The sequence below is a fragment of the Neoarius graeffei genome, chromosome 10 (assembly GCF_027579695.1).
Source record: "Neoarius graeffei isolate fNeoGra1 chromosome 10, fNeoGra1.pri, whole genome shotgun sequence".
In the NCBI taxonomy this organism is placed as follows: Eukaryota; Metazoa; Chordata; class Actinopteri; order Siluriformes; family Ariidae; genus Neoarius; species Neoarius graeffei.
In genome coordinates, this window is record NC_083578.1 from 26480745 (window position 1) to 26499699 (window position 18955).

At 41.7% G+C, this 18955-nt stretch overlaps 1 protein-coding gene across 1 annotated transcript in view; it reads left to right on the top strand.

Annotated features, from left to right (window-relative positions):
- cfap74 (cilia and flagella associated protein 74) overlaps positions 1 to 18955 on the top strand; it is a 153080-nt gene that overhangs the window by 49501 nt on the left and 84624 nt on the right. The window contains exons 15-20 of the mRNA XM_060931648.1: positions 9685 to 9774; positions 9888 to 10064; positions 10191 to 10299; positions 13241 to 13338; positions 15061 to 15183; positions 15282 to 15403. Coding sequence (XP_060787631.1) covers positions 9685 to 9774; positions 9888 to 10064; positions 10191 to 10299; positions 13241 to 13338; positions 15061 to 15183; positions 15282 to 15403 — 719 coding nt within the window. The remainder of the gene's footprint in view (positions 1 to 9684; positions 9775 to 9887; positions 10065 to 10190; positions 10300 to 13240; positions 13339 to 15060; positions 15184 to 15281; positions 15404 to 18955) is intronic.

Consider the following 18955-nt stretch of genomic DNA (forward strand, 5'->3'; position numbering starts at 1 on the left):
ATAAAATTAAAACCAGTGGCAGGTGAAGTGAAGCACATTGATTATTTTGTTACAATGGCACTTGTAAAGGGGTGGGATATATGAGGCAGCAAGTGAATGGTCAGTTCTCGAAGTTGATGTGTTGGAAGCAGGAAAAATGGACAAGCATAAAGATCTGAGTGGCTTTGGCAAACTTTGATGACTAGTTAGCTGGGGTCAGAGCACCTCCAAAATGGCAGGTCTTGTAGAGTGTTCCCGCTGTGCAGTGGTTAGTACCAACCAAAAGTGGTCCAAGGAAGGACAAATTGGTAAAGCGGTGACAGGGTCATGGGCACCCAAGGAGACAGGGGACAAAGGCTAGCCCGTCTGGCCCAATTCCACAGATGAACTACTGTAGCACAAATTGCTGAAAAAGTTAATGCAAGCTATGATACAAAGGTGTCAGAACACGCAGCCCATCGCTGCTTGCTGCGTATGGGGCTGCGTAGCTGCAGACCAGTCAGAGTGCCCATGCTGACCTCTGTCCAACACCAAAAGCGGCTACAATGGGCACATGAGCATCAGAACTGGACCAGGGAGCAATGGAAGAAGGTGGTCTGGTCTGATCAATCACGTTTCCTTTTACATATTACGTGGCACCAAGATGCACTATGGGAAGAAGGCAAACTGGCAGAGGCAGTGTGCTGCTCTGGGCAATGTTCTGCTGGGAAACCCAGCTTCCTGGCATTTATGTGGATATTCCTTTGACATGTACCGCCTATTGTTGCAGCCCAAGTATACCCCTTCATGGGAACGTTATTCCCGAATGGCAGTGGCATTTTCAACAGGATAATGCACCCTACCACATAGCAAAAGTGTTCAGAAGTGGTTTGAGGAACATGACAATGTAGGTGCATTTGGTAATTATTAAGTGATCTCATTAAATCAGTCTCATTAAATCTGAAGGTTAATAATTAAATTGAATCAGTCTCATTTGAATCGTTTAAAGTGAATCATTTAAAGTGAATCATTTAAAGTGAATCATTTAAAGTGAATCATTTAAAGTGAATCATACCATTAATTTTGGTGCTTAATAATAAATTACCAAACAGCCAAATTATGGTATATTCCAAATTATTATGATCACTTACCGTATTACATAACTTTATATGCACCTTTCTGAATTCTTTGGGAGATTGGGGACTTCAAAGATATTGGAACACAAATAAAACACAGTTTCAATAATAAATGAATTTATTATAACAAAGATAAAAATGGATACTAGCAGATGGAATATATACAAACAGTGAGGTGTGTGTGTGTGTGTGTGTGTGTGTGTGTGTGTGTGTGTGTGTGTATGAGAGGCCTTGTGTGGGTGTGGTCCACACAAGAGAATTAGCTTTGTGTAGCTAAGATAAAAGAATTAGCTTTGTGTGGCTAGCTAAGGAGGGTGTGTCACCACGTAGGGTTTGAAGAGAACAAAAGAGTTAGCATGGATTGCTATCTAAGGTGTGTGTGAGAGAGAGAGGCCTTGGGTGTGGCCTACAAGAGGGTTAGCTCTTGTAGCTAACTCCACGTGTGTTTGTGGGGGAGGAATTGACCACGTGTTCGGGTAGGCCTAGATTAACCTCGTGTGGCTAAGCTAAGACAAAGGGGAGCTAGCTAAAGGTGTGTTTGTGAGTGGCCACGTGTTTGTGTAGGCCTAGATTAGCCTGTGTAGCTAACTCCACGTGGTGGAGGCCTTGTGATCCCTTGAGACAATACAATTAGCCCTAGAGGCTAATGGAACAAAGAATTAGCCGTAGGCTAATTTCACTAGCTTATAACAATACTGAATCCACTGAAATCTTGATGCGGTCAAGATGTATAATAAGAGAACTAAATATGTTAGTAGGAGTAAAGAGAAGCATGCACAGCCTATCTATTAAAACAATTGAGAGAACATAGAACAAAATAAATTAATTCAACACGCTGTGTATTTAACAGTGTAACAAATAAACCTGGGTTTAAAATCACACTATTTCAATAAAAGCAAATTCCTAAGACTAGCTTTAATTATGCCCAAAAATGCCAAGTCTTACTTAATATCCTGCCTCTAGCAAGATTATGAAGAGATGTTCCGAGACTTTGGAGGTTCGCCGCTGTGGAACATGTGAGGCTTCCGTGAGGCGATTCCGTGGAGCAGAGAACTTCTCGATCCGATGACGCGTGGTCGCTTGTGATGAAAAGAAAGTCTCTGATTAAATACTGTGCACAGCTTTTGAGTTAAAAAGGATTCAATCGCTTCTTAACTTTAAAATAACTGCCTGGTTGCAGTGTTGTACGTACTTATAAGGAACAAATGAAAAACCGGTTGTAAACTCAAGCTGAGTTTGAAATCGCGCGATCTTGGAGTCTACCGTGGCCAAAGGTAAACAAAGAAAAGCGCGAAACTCTGATTCTTGCAAGAAAGAAAAGAAAAGACGTCTTTTTGGGTTTGCTCGCGGAGCGAGCGATTTCTCCTTGTGTCCGTGTTGAATCACGGCGCCAAAAGAGGCGGAGCTAGGAGTTTCCGGGTTTCTTATGCCTTCATGTAGGATGTGACGTTGGTGATTCCGGCCCCCACGTGACACAGGTCAATGCGGAAGCTGGTGATGGGAGTTGTAGTCCTTAAAGGGACTGTTGTAGTTCTTAAACTAACTGTGTATTGTACCTACAACAAAGAGTTCAAGGTGTTGATTTTGGCCCCCAAATTCCCCAGATCTGTCTGATTGATCATCTGAGAAATGTGCTGGACAAGCAAGGCAGATCCATGAAGGCCCTACCTCGCAAATAATAGGACTTAAAGGATCTGCTGCTCAAGTCTTGGTGTCAGATACCACAGCATACCTTCAGAGGTCTTGTGGAGTCTATGCCTTGATGGGCCAGATCCAGGAGGTGCAAGGGGGACCTACACAATATTAGGCAGGTGGTTTTAATGTTTTTGGATGATCTGTGTACTATAAGCCATGTAACACTTATGACAGCTTATGGCCCTTTTCCACTACCCTTTTTCAGCTCACTTCAGCCCAACACGGCTCGCGTTTCGACTGCCTCAGAGCAGCACGACTCAGCTCGCTTCAGCCCTGCTTAGCACCCAAAACTCACACGGTTTTGGAGTGGGTCTGAAGCGAGCCAAACCGAGCCGAGTGGGGCTAGGGGCGTGAGGAGACACTCCCCTGTGCACTGATTGGTGAGGAGGAGTGTCCTCACATGCCCACACACGCCCCGCGAGCACGCTGGGATCTGTAAACACCGTAAACCCGGAAGAAGAAGAATTACGAATTACGAGAATTTCTGAAGCCTTATGCGCCTCGCCTCATCTATACGCTCTTGCCAGTATCTGTTGCCGTTGTCGGTGACAACAAGCCACAGCACCAAGATCAGCAACACTAACGACTCCATGTCCTCCATGTTTGTTGTTTACTGTCCGGGTCGTGAGACTACCGCTTAAAAGATCACTGATGTCACTGTTTGCGCCGCCTAACGACATCACGTGACGTCCACCCACTTTTGCTAACTCCACCCAATGTGTCCACCCACTTCCAGCCAGCACGGTTCAGCGCGGTTGCAGTCGAAATGCAACTCCAACAGCCCCACTCACCTCGACTCAGCCCAACTCAGCACCGCACGGCTCAGCCCAACTCAGCTGCGTTGGTAGTGGAAAAGCGGCATTAGTCTGAAGTGGAACTGTTCGCAGTTTAGGAAATGAGATCTAATTTCCAATTATTAAAAAAAAATTTATATGAAACACATCTGTACTATGGGTTGATCTGCATGTTCTTTTCTGTAACTAAAGAGAAATAAGAAAATTATTACAAATTGCATTTTCTTTGCATATGACATTTAACATGCATAAATTGGCAGCTTATTATCCAGTTATCAATTAAATTAATCAAAAATATTTTTAATTACAATTGTGATAAATGTAAGAATGAGTGTAACAATAGCGCACTGCGCATGTGCATATGCATAAGCATTACAATCGCCAGAACGGCGAATCATAATCTCGCAAGCCGAACAGTTGATCTTGCATTTTCAAAGGTACACAAGAACGAGTGGCGAAGCCACGATGTCATCATGTTGTAAGAATGAATGTAACAGTTGCGAAACTTCGTAACCAATCAGCACTTATCCTGATCAAGTTCGATTACCTGTTCTACTTCTTGATAAACTTCGGAACCAATCAGAACCAGAAACGAAATAAGAGAAACCTCGTTATAACTTCGAAGTATCGGAAGATAATCAGCAGATAAAGACAAACGAAATTCACCTTGTGGTTCGGCAAGGCTACTGATTCAATATCAAGGAAGTGGTCTTTATTTTAAGAAAATTTACCTTTTGGATTATCACAGCTTTTGTTTGGTCCTTCTGAAAGGTCAAATGAAAGGTTTTGTAAGTTTTTTTTTTTTTAAGCTTTTTGGCAGATATATTGAAAAGCCGATATCAAACGTCTGCTATTCACGTTTTAATTTTATTCTTTATTTTAGAGTCTTTACACTACACTTGTGAAACAAACGCTACGTTCACACTGCAAGGCTTAATGCTCAATTCCGATTTTTTTGTGAAATCCGATTTTTTTGTGAGGTCGTTCACATTAACAAATATATGCGACTTGTATGTGATCCTCAGTATGAACGAAAAGCGACCTAAAAGTGTTCCGCATGCGCATTGCAGGATACGACGACGTCACACGCAGTGAGCATGGCCAGTGTTTACGGAAGTAAAACCGCCCGGTTGCGGTATGACCCATCCAATCTAGCTTGAATAGCTGTATCCCCCCAAATGGAAATCAGCTCCCTAACCTCTGCGTCCTTCCATTGAGAAGATTCAGAACCTTCACAGCCCGAAGCGTCCCTCGCATTGATTTCATGCGCAGGGGCGCAGATACGTTTTTTGAACTGGGGGGGACAAAAAACTGGGGGGGACAAAGCTGCCAGCAAACCAACCCCAACCCCGATATGCCTGTCAAACTTGTTGTGGGTTACCATAGCAACCAAGCTTGAGCTCGCAACCTGTGCAGTCTGCGCAGCTCAACCAACCGAATATCAGTCTTTGTTTTATGTGAGTTGTTGCAACTATGTATACACTGCTGTGCACCTCAATAAACCGAATGGTAATTAGTCTTTTGATTTTTCCGTGAGGTTTGCCTTATGCAAAGAAAGACAGCATAGACATTTTTTCCTCCCTATACAGTGGTGCTTGAAAGTTTGTGAACCCTTTAGAATTTTCTACATTTCTGCATAAATATAACCTAAAACATCATCAGATTTTCACACAAGTCCTAAAAGTAGATAAAGAGAACCCAGTTAAACAAATGAGACAAAAATATTATACTTGGTCATTTATTTATTGAGGAAAGTGATCCAATATTACATATCTGTGAGTGGCAAAAGTATGTGAACCTTTGCTTTCAGTATCTGGTGTGACCCCCTTGTGCAGCAATAACTGCAACTAAACATTTCTGGTAACTGTTGATCAATCCTGCACACTGGCTTGGAGGAATTTTAGCCCATTCCTCCATACAGAACAGCTTCAACTCTGGGATGTTGGTGGGTTTCCTCACATGAACTGCTCGCTTCAGGTCCTTGCACAGCATTTCAATTGAATTAAGGTCAGGACTTTGACTTGGCCATTCCAAAACATTAACTTTATTCTTCTTTAACCATTCTCTGGTAGAACAACTTGTGTGCTTAGGGTCGTTGTCTTGCTGCATGACCCACCTTCTCTTGAGATTCAGTTCACGGACAGATGTCCTGACATTTTCCTTTAGAATTTGCTGGTATAATTCAGAATTCATTGTTCCATCAATGATGGCAAACCGTCCTGGCCCAGATGCAGCAAAACAGACCCAAACCATGATACTACCACCACCATGTTTCACAGATGGGATAAGGTTCTTATGCTGGAATACAGTGGTTTCCTTTCTCCAAACATAACGCTTCTCATTTAAACCAAAAAGTTCTATTTTGGTCTCATCCGTCCACAAAAGATTTTTCCAATAGCCTTCTGGCTTGTCCACGTGATCTTTAGCAAACTGCAGATGAGCAGCAATGTTCTTTATGGAGAGCAGTGGCTTTATCCTTGCAACCCTGCCATGCACACCATTTTTGTTCAGTGTTCTCCTGATGGTAGACTCATGAACATTAACCTTAACCAATTTGAGAGAGGCCTTCAGTTGCTTAGAAGTTACCCTGGGGTCCTTTGTGACCTTGCCGACTATTACACGCCTTGCTCTTGGAGTGATCTTTGTTGGTTGACCACTCCTGGGGAGGGAAACAATGGTCCTGAATTTCCTTCATTTGTACACAATCTGTCTGACTGTGGATTGGTGGAGTCCAAACTCTTTAGAGATGGTTTTGTAACCTTTTCCAACCCGATGAGCATCATCAATGTTTTTTCTGAGGTCCTCAGAAATCTCCTTTGTTCATGCCATGATACACTTCCACAAACGTGTTGTGAAGATCAGACTTTGATAGATCCCTGTTCTTTAAATAAAACAGGGTGCCCACTCACACCTGATTGTCATGCCATTGATTGAAAACACCTGACTCTAATTTCACCTTCAAATTAACTGCTAATCCTAGAGGTTCACATACTTTTGCCACTCACAGATATGTAATATTGGATCATTTTCCTCGATAAATAAATGACCAAGTATAATATTTTTGTCTCATTTGTTTAACTGGGTTCTCTTTATCTACTTTTAGGACTTGTGTGAAAATCTGATGATGTTTTAGGTCATATTTATGCAGAAATATAGAAAATTCTAAAGGGTTCACAAACTTTCAAGCACCACTGTAAGTGGGGGGGACCGAACGAGGTGAATTTAAATCTGGGTGGGACGAATCCCACCCTCTATCTGCGCCCGTGATTATGCGCCATGTTGTTGTAACTTTTTTTGAGAGACCCGCCGCCTACTTCAGCGCAGAATAGTGACGTTTGTGGCTTGTTGATGACGTGTAAGTCAGATGAATGCGACCTGGTGGTTCAGACTGAAGTCGCATATGAAAAGAGCGGATAGGAATCGGAATTAGGACCACATATCCAAACGGCTTGGGTCGGATTTGAAAAAATCGGATCTGTGTCGTTCATATTGTCAATAAAAAATCGGATACAGGTCACATATGGGCGAAAAGATCGGATTTGAGTCACTTCAGCCTGCAGTGTGAACGTAGCCATAATGTGCTCATTAGTACTAACTAATGCTTCTAAGACAATTCATGAACAAGTGGTTTCTTACTATTTTGAAAATATAGTTCACATCACTGTATTTTGAACAAAACACTGTAAACAAAATTGGTAACCAAAATACTCCAAGCCCTGATGCTGCGCACAGCTTGGTGATGCTTGCAAGAAATGAGGCGAGTATCATTGATAACATGTATATATGCTATATTTACTGTCTGGAAATGGTATCGAAAAACAATTTTATTTATAAGCAGTAGCCACATTAGGGTGCATCAGTTGCCCTCACTTTCATAAAATCTGATGCATTTTTGTCTGGGTGTTCCTTTTCACCAATAAAGACATCCTGTAAAATGTTTTGACCATATTCAAAAGTCTAATGGCGGCACCATGAGGTTCATTTTTTGCCAAAAAACGCTTATTTTATGTTTTCGCGTAAGGTTTGAATCACAATGTTGGACTCCATTTATTGATTTCTTGTGACCCAGAGATCATGTTAAGAACCTTTGGAAGGGATTGAGAAGCATTAATGTGATTCATAATACATTTGTATTGTTTAAAAGTAGTTGAACAATGATTCAATGAACAGCTAAAACTCAAACCGTGCTTGATAATATATTTAGAATATGTACTAAAAATGTGTATCTAAGATATTTGGTATACTCTATAGACCCCTTCGCAGTAAACGTCATTCATACGTAAGCGGAAATTGCGCGCGCAGCCTGGACTCAAAAAAGACTCAGCGATGCCTAGTTGTTGTGTTGTCGGGTGTCAGAATCGTAGCAGTGATGGGGTTAAAATATACAGAATTCCAGCAGGATCTCACCCATTCCAAAAAAATCGCCGACGTCTATGGCTACAAGCCATCAAACGTGTAGACTGGGATGAAAGCACTATCAAAAATGCGCAGGTTTGCAGCGCCCACTTCATCACAGGTAAGATCAGGCTATTTATTAAATCTTTCTTTTTTATTCTTTCTAGTCTTCGTTTATTGATGTAGCAAAATACTTTGGTAACGTTTGTCTGATTAGCTGGGTCATAGTTACACAATGTAATGAATATTGTTAGCATGTTAGCTTTGCATGCAATTTTGTTTGTAGGAGAGGTCTCGCTTGACTCAAGCAGTCCAGATTTTGTGCCATCATTATTTGCGTATGCCGAAAATCACAATTTTAAAGCAAGGATGGAAAGGTAAAATTGTGTGCCCTCACGCTAAATGCCAACTTGCGTTGACTGCTCTAACCTAGCTCCCGCCCCGTTCAGTTTCATTTCTGCTCTCTGCCTCTCGCTTTTTACGCAGCTCTGATTTCTCTTAGCTGCACTCTTTACACTATCATTCCTTTCATGCCATTACCTCCTGCAAATTGCTGTTTAGTGTTGGTATTTGCTGTTGTAGCTAAAGCCACATTGCCATCACATCACTGGCATAATTTGATTAAAACAAAATGAATATGAATGTCCCATTATTAATCAAGTTGTACATGCCCGCACATAACATAATCATATGCGTCTAAAGACTTGTAGGCACGAAGTTTTTCGTGGGTGTACACTGAAGTCTTGTCAATAAGGTACGAGTATATATCTGGCTATTGTATACCAGGGAACTTACTAACATCGTCTGTCCACTCTTTAATTAAATACGGATCCGGTAGGCGATGTCCACTTGTTAGAGTTAACTTATTTATGTAGCATTCTCAATCTTGTAACGACAATTGTTTTGCATAATCTGACAGCTCATAATGCCGGTCTATGGGCAGCGCCATTGTTTCTGAGTCCAGGCTGCGCGTGCATCCTGGCAACGGTCGGTTTTTTTTACAAACATGCGAAGGGGTCTATAAGGTGCCATAATGTTTCATGAAAAGTGATCGAAATTTTGTCATAAAAGTCATAAAATAGCAGCTTTTTCCATAACTTTGAGTTCCTGGTGCCACCATTAAACTTTTGAATTTTGTCAAAATATTTCACCCAGTGTGTTTTCTTACCAAAAGGAACATAAAAACAAAAATGCATCATGATCGGAGGAACTTTTCATTTTTAGGGGGCAACTGATGCACCCTAAGTCACATGTACCCATGGGGTACCTATTTTATATCCATCCATTATCTATACCTCTTATCTCTCAGGGTCACAGAGGAAGCTGGAGTCAATCCCAGCTGACGTTGGGTGAGAGGCAGGGTACACCCTGGGCAGGTCACCAATCTATCGCAAGGCTAATACAGAGACAAACAACCATTCACATTCACACCTGTTGGCAATTTAGAGTAGCCAGTTGACCTAATCCGCATGCCTTTGAGCTGTGGGAGGAAACTGGAGCACCCGGAGGAAACCCACGCAAGCACGTGGAGAACCTACAAACTCCACGCAGAAAGGCCTCAGTCAGCCGTGAGGTTCAAACTCGGAACCTTCTTGCTGTAAGGCGACAGTGTTAACCACTGGCCCACCGTGCCGCCCTCATTTAACATCCTCCTAAATAATCAAATACATGAACTTGCATCATACTGTACGTTTTCTCTCTCTCAGCTTAATGAAGATTTGGATGGTGAGATCCAGTTTCAGTCATCTACTGGCCCCTTTTCTGTCATAATCAAGTGTAGAACAAAAAAATGTGAGGTGAGGACTACTGTCTGTTAAATGTTTTTGCAAGTAATTCTGGTGTCACATATTCATAAGTATATGGATAAGATGATGCTGGGAATGTTATGTCTTTTCTGTCTTTTCCCCAGATGGTTGTTGATAGCAGCCTCATTGACTTTGGCACGCATGTGGTCGGGGAGACAATTTCACGGGTAATCACCCTGACCAACAGGGGGGCACTGGGTACTCGCTATTCACTGACTCCCCTCTCCACAAACTGCCTTCAGTTGCACAATCTATCCCAGCATTCCTCTCCTAGCAAACAGGTAACTTTTCCAATTAGCCACCAGAAGTACATCAAATTAACATCTGTCCAGAGACACAGATGTGTCTAAATTAATTTGATAATCAGTGTACAATTCTAAGCGTTTGAATATTATTGCTTGTATCAGGAACCTGGTGACAGCAGCAGTGTGAAAGTTGCTGCTTTATGTCATGAGGAACAAATTCAACCAGAGGGAGAAACCGCTAACTGCATTACTCAAACAGAATTGGAATCAGGTGAACACAAAATTTGATCTGCATTTCGCTTTACGTTTATGCAAAAAAAGAACTCTTCTGAGAATTTAAAACATGTAATATTTAAAAGTTCACCATAACAATACAGTGGTGCAATACGGTCCTTTCGAATTTTCTCTACTTCTGCATAAATATGACCTTATCAGATTTTCACCTAAGCCCTAAAAGTTGTAGATAAAGAGAACTCAATTAAATAAATAAGACAAAAATATTATACTTGGTCCTTTGGAAAGGATTTGGAAAGACTTTGTATTTTATAATCAAACAAAAGTACTTTGCAGTTCGGTTGAGGGTTCGGATTTGGGAAGGCTTTGTATTTTAAACTACTCGATGACGTAATAAGACTGGACTCATTAATAAATTCAAAATTTATATATCACGCCTTCCATTGCAATCGTCGCTGATCTAGTAGTTAAGATGTTGGGTTAAGAATCAGAAGGTTGCGAGTCAGAATCCTGGTTAAGTATAAAAAAATAAAATAAAATTTTATATATACAACCCCGATTCCAAAAAAGTTGGGACAAAGTACAAATTGTAAATAAAAACAGAATGCAATGATGTGGAAGTTTCAAAATTCCATATTTTATTCAGAATAGAACATAGATGACATATCAAATGTTTAAACTGAGAAAATGTATCATTTAAAGAGAAAAATTAGGTGATTTTAAATTTCATGACGACAACACATCTCAAAAAAGTTGGGACAAGGCCATGTTTCCCACTGTGAGACATCCCCTTTTCTCTTTACAACAGTCTGTAAACGTCTGGGGACTGAGGAGACAAGTTGCTCAAGTTTAGGGATAGGAATGTTAACCCATTCTTGTCTAATGTAGGATTCTAGTTGCTCAACTGTCTTAGGTCTTTTTTGTCGTATCTTCCGTTTTATGATGCGCCAAATGTTTTCTATGGGTGAAAGATCTGGACTGCAGGCTGGCCAGTTCAGTACCCGGACCCTTCTTCTACGCAGCCATGATGCTGTAATTGATGCAGTATGTGGTTTGGCATTGTCATGTTGGAAAATGCAAGGTTTTCCCTGAAAGAGACGTCGTCTGGATGGGAGCACATGTTGCTCTAGAACCTGGATATACCTTTCAGCATTGATGGTGTCTTTCCAGATGTGTAAGCTGCCCATGCCACACGCACTAATGCAACCCCATACCATCAGAGATGCAGGCTTCTGAACTGAGCGCTGATAACAACTTGGGTCGTCCTTCTCCTCTTTAGTCCGAATGACACGGTGTCCCTGATTTCCATAAAGAACTTCAAATTTTGATTCGTCTGACCACAGAACAGTTTTCCACTTTGCCACAGTCCATTTTAAATGAGCCTTGGCCCAGAGAAGACGTCTGCGCTTCTGGATCATGTTTAGATACGGCTTCTTCTTTGAACTATAGAGTTTTAGCTGGCAACGGCGGATGGCACAGTGAATTGTGTTCACAGATAATGTTCTCTGGAAATATTCCTGAGCCCATTTTGTGATTTCCAATCCAGAAGCATGCCTGTATGTGATGCAGTGCCGTCTAAGGGCCCGAAGATCACGGGCACCCAGTATGGTTTTCTGGCCTTGACCCTTACGCACAGAGATTCTTCCAGATTCTCTGAATCTTTTGATGATATTATGCACTGTAGATGATGATATGTTCAAACTCTTTGCAATTTTACACTGTCGAACTCCTTTCTGATATTGCTCCACTATTTGTCGGCGCAGAATTAGGGGGATTGGTGATCCTCTTCCCATCTTTACTTCTGAGAGCTGCTGCCACTCCAAGATGCTCTTTTTATACCCAGTCATGTTAATGACCTATTGCCAGTTGACCTAATGAGTTGCAATTTGGTCCTCCAGCTGTTCCTTTTTTGTACCTTTAACTTTTCCAGCCTCTTATTGCCCCTGTCCCAACTTTTTTGAGATGTGTTGCTGTCATGAAATTTCAAATGAGCCGATATTTGGCATGAAATTTCAAAATGTCTCACTTTCGACATTTGATATGTTGTCTATGTTCTATTATGAATATAATATCAGTTTTTGAGATTTGGAAATTATTGCATTCCGTTTTTATTTACAATTTGTACTTTGTCCCAACTTTTTTGGAATCGGGGTTGTGTGTGTGTGTGTGTGTGTGTGTGTGTGTGTATATGTATATATATATATATATATATATATATATATATATGCTGAATAGGTAGACAAACAGATGAGAGGACAAACAGATGAGAAGAAATACTAAGTAGGTGTAGACAGAGAGGAAGTGGATGGAAGAGAGACAAAACAAGTGATGCAAATTCCCTTTTAAGAAGCTTAGATAATCCAAAACTTTACATAGGTTGGAAATTATGCATTCGATTAAAAAACATTTTAATCGGGGTCAAAAAAAAAAGCTCCGAGGTTGAATTTTTTTTTAACCTGTAATGAGGGCGGCACGGTGGTGTAGTGGTTAGCGCTGTCGCCTCACAGCAAGAAGGTCCGGGTTCGAGCCCCGTGGCCGGCGAGGGCCTTTCTGTGCGGAGTTTGCATGTTCTCCCCGTGTCCGCGTGGGTTTCCTCTGGGTGCTCCGGTTTCCCCCACAGTCCAAAGACATGCAGGTTAGGTTAACTGGTGACTCTAAATTGAGCGTAGGTGTGAATGTGAGTGTGAATGGTTGTCTGTGTCTATGTGTCAGCCCTGTGATGACCTGGCGACTTGTCCAGGGTGTACCCCGCCTCCCGCCTGTAGTCAGCTGGGATAGGCCCCAGCTTGCCTGCGACCCTGTAGAACAGGATAAATGAGATGAGAGGAGACCTGTAATAAATATATAAAGTATAGAACATTCTAAAGGGTTCAAACATCCAAGCACCACTGTATGAGTTTTTATCTATTTGACTAGTAACTTGTATTAACTGTGATTTGAGTATTGTATATCCCTAACCAGCTCTGATACATCTGTAGGTGTCAAGGCTTCAGGAGATAATGGTCTGGAACAGAGTAAGGTTACAGAGGTTGAGCAAGACCATGAGTCTGAGATCGCTGAAATCAGCCTTGGTAAAGTAAGTTTCTCCCTGGATGTGTCAAACGCTTAAATATTTTTAGAAACATGCGAAAGGTTTCACAACTTAAAACACTGCATTATGTTTATATATCAGATGTGTCTGAATCTTTCCATTTTTGCCTTCAGGGTGAACAAAAAGATAAAACTTGCTTTTGTTTACTGAGTGTTCAGGTAGATTAGCGACTGAAAACAAATTCAAATGCCCTTTAGGTAAATACAGATGCCTCTAGATGCCTTTATAACAGCTCCTGTTATCTGTTTATATCCTTTTTTGCTCAGGAAGTCCAATACTGTGTTTGAAATCACTCCCTCACTCACTCATCCACACGTCATTATTTAAACTGTTGTGTATAGAAACAGACCTGGAGCTTGCTTTTGCATAGTTTTGTAAATAAACCTTTCATATTCACATTTCTTTGAACTGCTCCTGACCACACATGGAGAAACTCCTCATGGCAGAAAAGTGTAATCGCATGTAATCTGGTTATAAGGAGATCCCATCACATTTATTATCAATCATGTCAGGGTAATTGACTGAAATCATAGATAGTTTAAAAAAAATCATATAAAAGGCATATATAAAGATGTACACTTTTGGAAGGTAAAACGCAGCGACCCTGTCTACCCTTTCTACTTTCGGGTTTTTAGCCACAGGCATATTTTAATGAGAAATTGGCGACAGGTCTGACATTTCCCAACCACATAAGTTGGGAATGTGTCTAAAATACATTCATATCACTCATGTAAGACCATAGATTTCCAAATACAGCACCAGAAAAGACAACAATAATGAGGTATTTTCATTTTTAGCGAGGTCCTCATTGCAGAAATGTGACCTACGTCATACTAAATTCAGATTTATTTGTCACGTACACAATCATACATGCAGTGAAATGCTCATGTACTATAAATGATCAATGTGTACTACACCAGTGTCTCATTTCTAATCTCTGGAATATTCTACTTCAGTTCTTCCATAAACTATTCTGACTCGAGTTACATTGATTAATTTTTTCATCTTCTCTCTTGCTTCTGTGACAGCTATTCTCTTTAGCTGTTCTGAGATCATCTGAGAACCTGGAATGAAAGTTTTTCTCCATGGTAGACTACGTTATCATGAGGTCTTTGTTTCCATATTGAATTTGACAGGTGGAGATGTGGGTTATGTGGGAGGTTTAAAAAAAAAAAGAAAGAAAGAGAGAGAAACTACCAATGTGTGAACCTTGGTGTCTTCATACAGGAGATAGCTGTGGCCATGTCTGCTATGTCTCTGTGATCTCTTAGTTTATGTATTAATGCCCTGTTGATTATTATGAGAGGCGTACAGTATCTGTTCAGACACTGAAATTACACTGGAGCATGGATTATACTGATGCTACACAAGCACAGCCAACCTTGGTTAATTGCAGAAAATTGCCCATGTGATTGATTCAGTCATAACTAGGATTCGGCTGGCATAAAAATAAAAAGAAAGCGAGGAAAAAAAACATGAGAAAGGCAGAATATAATAGCAGCTGCAGTCACTTAAAGAAATGTATGAGAAAAGGAAAAAAAAAGACTGAAATATTAGCCAGGAAGTGCCAGGATATTCTTGTATTGATTGATCGTTAGTCATTAGGTGCTGAGGTCTCTGCGGGCCTGAATTTGTATTTAAAAAAAAAATGTTTTCAGTAGACTCCAGAAGCTAGCATGCAACTTTGCACATTCATTTTCTCATCAGGTGCTTGAGGGTGAGGTGGACCCATTTGCTAGCGTCAAACTGCCCATCATTTTCACACCAACCATCCCAGGAGAAACGAAGCTAGATATTAAGATCAGATTTTCACAACAAAACTGTGAACCGGTAAGGCGTATTGCAAAAATCAGTACACTTTTTCATCATAATGGTCTTAACTGTGAACCGAACAGCACTTTTTTTTTTTCTCTCTCTTTAATATCTAGATTGTGGTGTCAGCCTGTGGAGTGGCTCAGAGTGTTCCTGTGTGGGTGACCAAGCCAAGCATGGACCTAAAGATCTGCATGTATGATCACCTTTACCAAGACTGCATTGAAGTCCAAAGCAGGTGAGACAGGATTCTTATATTTTTGGTGCCATAATATACAATACATGTGGTGGCCTGGGAGACCCCTTCATGGTGAAAATTTTCACATTTTCTCATATGGACCTTTTCCACTACCCTTTTTCAGCTCACTTCAGCTCGCTTCAGCTCACTTCAGCCCGACACGGCTCGCGTTTCGACTACCAAAAACCAGCACGACTCAGCTCGTTTCAGCCCTGCTTAGCCCCTAAAACTCGCACCGTTTTGGAGTGGGGCTGAAGCGAGCCAAACCGTGCCGACTGAGGTTGGGGGCGTGAGCAGACACTCCCCTGTGCACTGATTGGTGAGGAGGCGTGTCCTCACATGCCCACACACGCCCCGCGAGCGCGCTGGGATCTGTAAACACCGCAAACCCGGAAGGAGAATAATTATGAATTACGAGAATTTCTGAAGCCTTATGCGCCTCGCCTCATCTATACGCTCTTGCCAGTATCTGTCCGCGTTGTCGGTGACAACAAGCCACAGCACCAAGACCAGCAACACTAACGACTCCATGTCCTCCATGTTTATTGTTTACTATTCGGGTCGTGAGACTACCGCTTAAAAGCTCACTGAATCAGTGACATACAGAGCATCGTGGACGAGTTCGCGGAGCGCAAGCCTCGTCGTATGCCCTTCAAATAATGCGCGCAGTAGGCTATTGATGTTTTATTATGAGCCATGTACAGTATGTCGCCTAATGTTTTTTGTTTCTGAGTTACATGTTCGTTTGAAGGACTTAATGTACAAAATAACATAGTTGCACCCCGTAGTGTTGAAATTGGTAAACACAGTGCATTCAGTGAGGTTTGCACCGCCCTCCTTTTATTTCTGACTCTTCCTGTCACCACTCTGAGCGCTCATTCGTATGCCCTTCAAATAATGTGCGCAGTATAGGCTATTGATGTTTTATTATGAGCCATGTACAGTATCCTAATGTTTTTTGTTTCTGAGTTACATGTTCGTTTGAAGGACTAGATGTACTAAATAACATAGTTGCACCCGGTAGTGTTGAAATTGGTAAACACCGCAGTTGCGGACATTTTGTAGCCTAAAATGATGTTATGATAAGCTTTAATAAAGGGCCCGGTCATTTGCCCCGCCCCCGGCCCGGCTCTGACTTGTTCCGCCACTGTCACTGATGTCACTGTTTGCGCTGCTTAACGACATCACGTGACGTCCACCCACTTTCGCTAACTCCACCCAATGTGTCCACCAACTTCCAGCCAGCATGGTTCAGTGCGGTTGTAGTCGAAATGCAACTCCAACAGCCCCGCTCAGCCCGACTCAGCTCGACTCGGCACGGCACGGCTCAGCCGCGTTTGTAGTGGAAAAGCGGCATTAGATTTTTTTAAAGATATTTTTTGGGCTTTTTCACCTTTAATTGGATAGGACAGTGTAGAGACAGGAAATGAGCGGGAGAGAGAGAGATGGGGAGGGATCAGGAAATGACCTCGGGTCGGAATCGAACCCGGGTCCCCGGATTTATGGTATGGCGCCTTATCCACCTGAGCCACGACGCCCCCACATTTTCTCTTAGATTTTGAAACAAAATGTCAGCTTGTGGTATTTGTTAAACTCGAGGTCACTGCAATTCACTCAGCCGATCACTGTTTGTTCATACCAGTGCTTTAAGTGGAAAAAAAAAAAGTGCTAGTACTCCCCATATTCACTTGTTGGCATATGAGTTGGGCGGCTACATATCTTGCACCCAAGCTTTTTGTCTTTACAAATAAGTTCTGTGAGCAAAAATACTGTACTTGATCCTTTGACCAACAGTCTGGCCATTCATGTTGAAGGAGGTTATTGTTAACATCGCAGTTGGTATAGCAACAGGCTCTTCGCTGTTAGCAAACGTGCTAGTATTAGCTTGCCGCTCGCCACCTGCATTTTCTGTCGCGGTAGAATTTGACTGTCAAAGAGCTGCATCGTCATCCGACTCCATTTCGACTCTCGTTCTCTTTGTGCCCTTTTGCAGCCATGCCAACATTACGGTCCTGTTTTTGTTTCTGTGTTTTTCCCGTTTGGTGTTTCCGACTTCTCCTTGAACAAGCGAGTGAGCGTCGAGCATCGCGTAGTGCACCCTGGGTAATGTAGTTTAAATGTCATAATGAATCGCCAAGAGACAGTCTGATACGGAGAGGACAGGAAAGGGTACTGTGAGCTTGTGAGAAATCCTGGTATGCCGTAAAAAGTCCCGGTACGCCAGGGATTAAAATCTAGAAGTGGTGGTACTGCGTACCGGTGTGTCCTGGCTCACTTAAATCACTGGTTCTTACATTATTACATTCATCTGTGGTAAAATAATTGCTGATTTAGTTTAGCAAATTTCGTTCTGTAGGCTATTTTTATACAGTTGTGGTCAGAAGTTTACATACAGTGACATGAATGTCATCTTGGATATGAATGTCATGGCAATATTTGGGCTTTCAGTAATTTCTTTGAACTGTTCTTTTTCTGTGGCAGAATGATTGTACAGCATACAGCTTTAATTAAAAAAACCACTAGAATTTGGTGCACACGTTTTAAGTTTCTTTGGGTTTTCTGAAATCAACACATGGTCAAAATTATGCATGCAGTGTCAAATATTTACATACGCTCACTTAGATTATTAATTCAGAGGTGCTGAAACTTCCAAACTGTCTCTTATCTTGCTAAAGCCAAGGTCTCTTAACTTCCTGTTAGTGATCATGATTGACTACAGCTGGTAGCTTCTCTGTGCCTTCATAAAAAGGGTTTGTTTACAGCACTCACTGGATTGACCAACACGCAATACAATGGGAAAGTCCAAGGAGCTCAGTGCAGATCTGAGAAAGAGGATTGCAGATATACACAACTCTGGAATGTCTCTTGGAGCCATTTCTAAACAACTGCAAATTCCAAGATCAGTTCAAACAATTGTATCCAAAGTTATTGTGAGGTGTAGTCACTTTGCCAAGCCACTTTGCTTCAAGAAAACCCAAACTGTCACCCTCAGCTGAAAGAAAATTGGGTTGGATGGTCAGGAACAACCTGAGAACCACCATGGCACAACCCCGCCATGAACTGGAAGCTGATGGATCACTGTCTACAGTTCAGATCACCATGGACTGTTATCCAAGAAATAACCCCCTGCTCCAAAATTGACACCTTCAAGCTTAACTAATTATATAAGTAAAGTATATATAAGTATATACAGTATAGACAAAGAAAAAGCCTTCTGGAGGATAGCTGTATGGTCAGATGAGATTGAGTTGTTTGGCCACAATAACCACCGTGTACAGAGGGACACTGTACCAGGTGGTGGTGGTAGGATCATCATGCTCTGGGGCTGTTTTGCTGCCAGTGGAACTGGTTCATTGCACAAAGTGGATGGAATAATGAAGGAGGAGGACTACCTCAGAATTCTTCAGCATAAACCATCAGAAACTTGAACGCGACTTGGGAGTTACAACAGGACAATGAACCCAAACACGCATCAGAGCTGGTTGTGGAGGATAAAGCAGGCTAACATTAAGCTTAAAACAAGTCCTGACTTCAGCCCTATTAAAAATATAT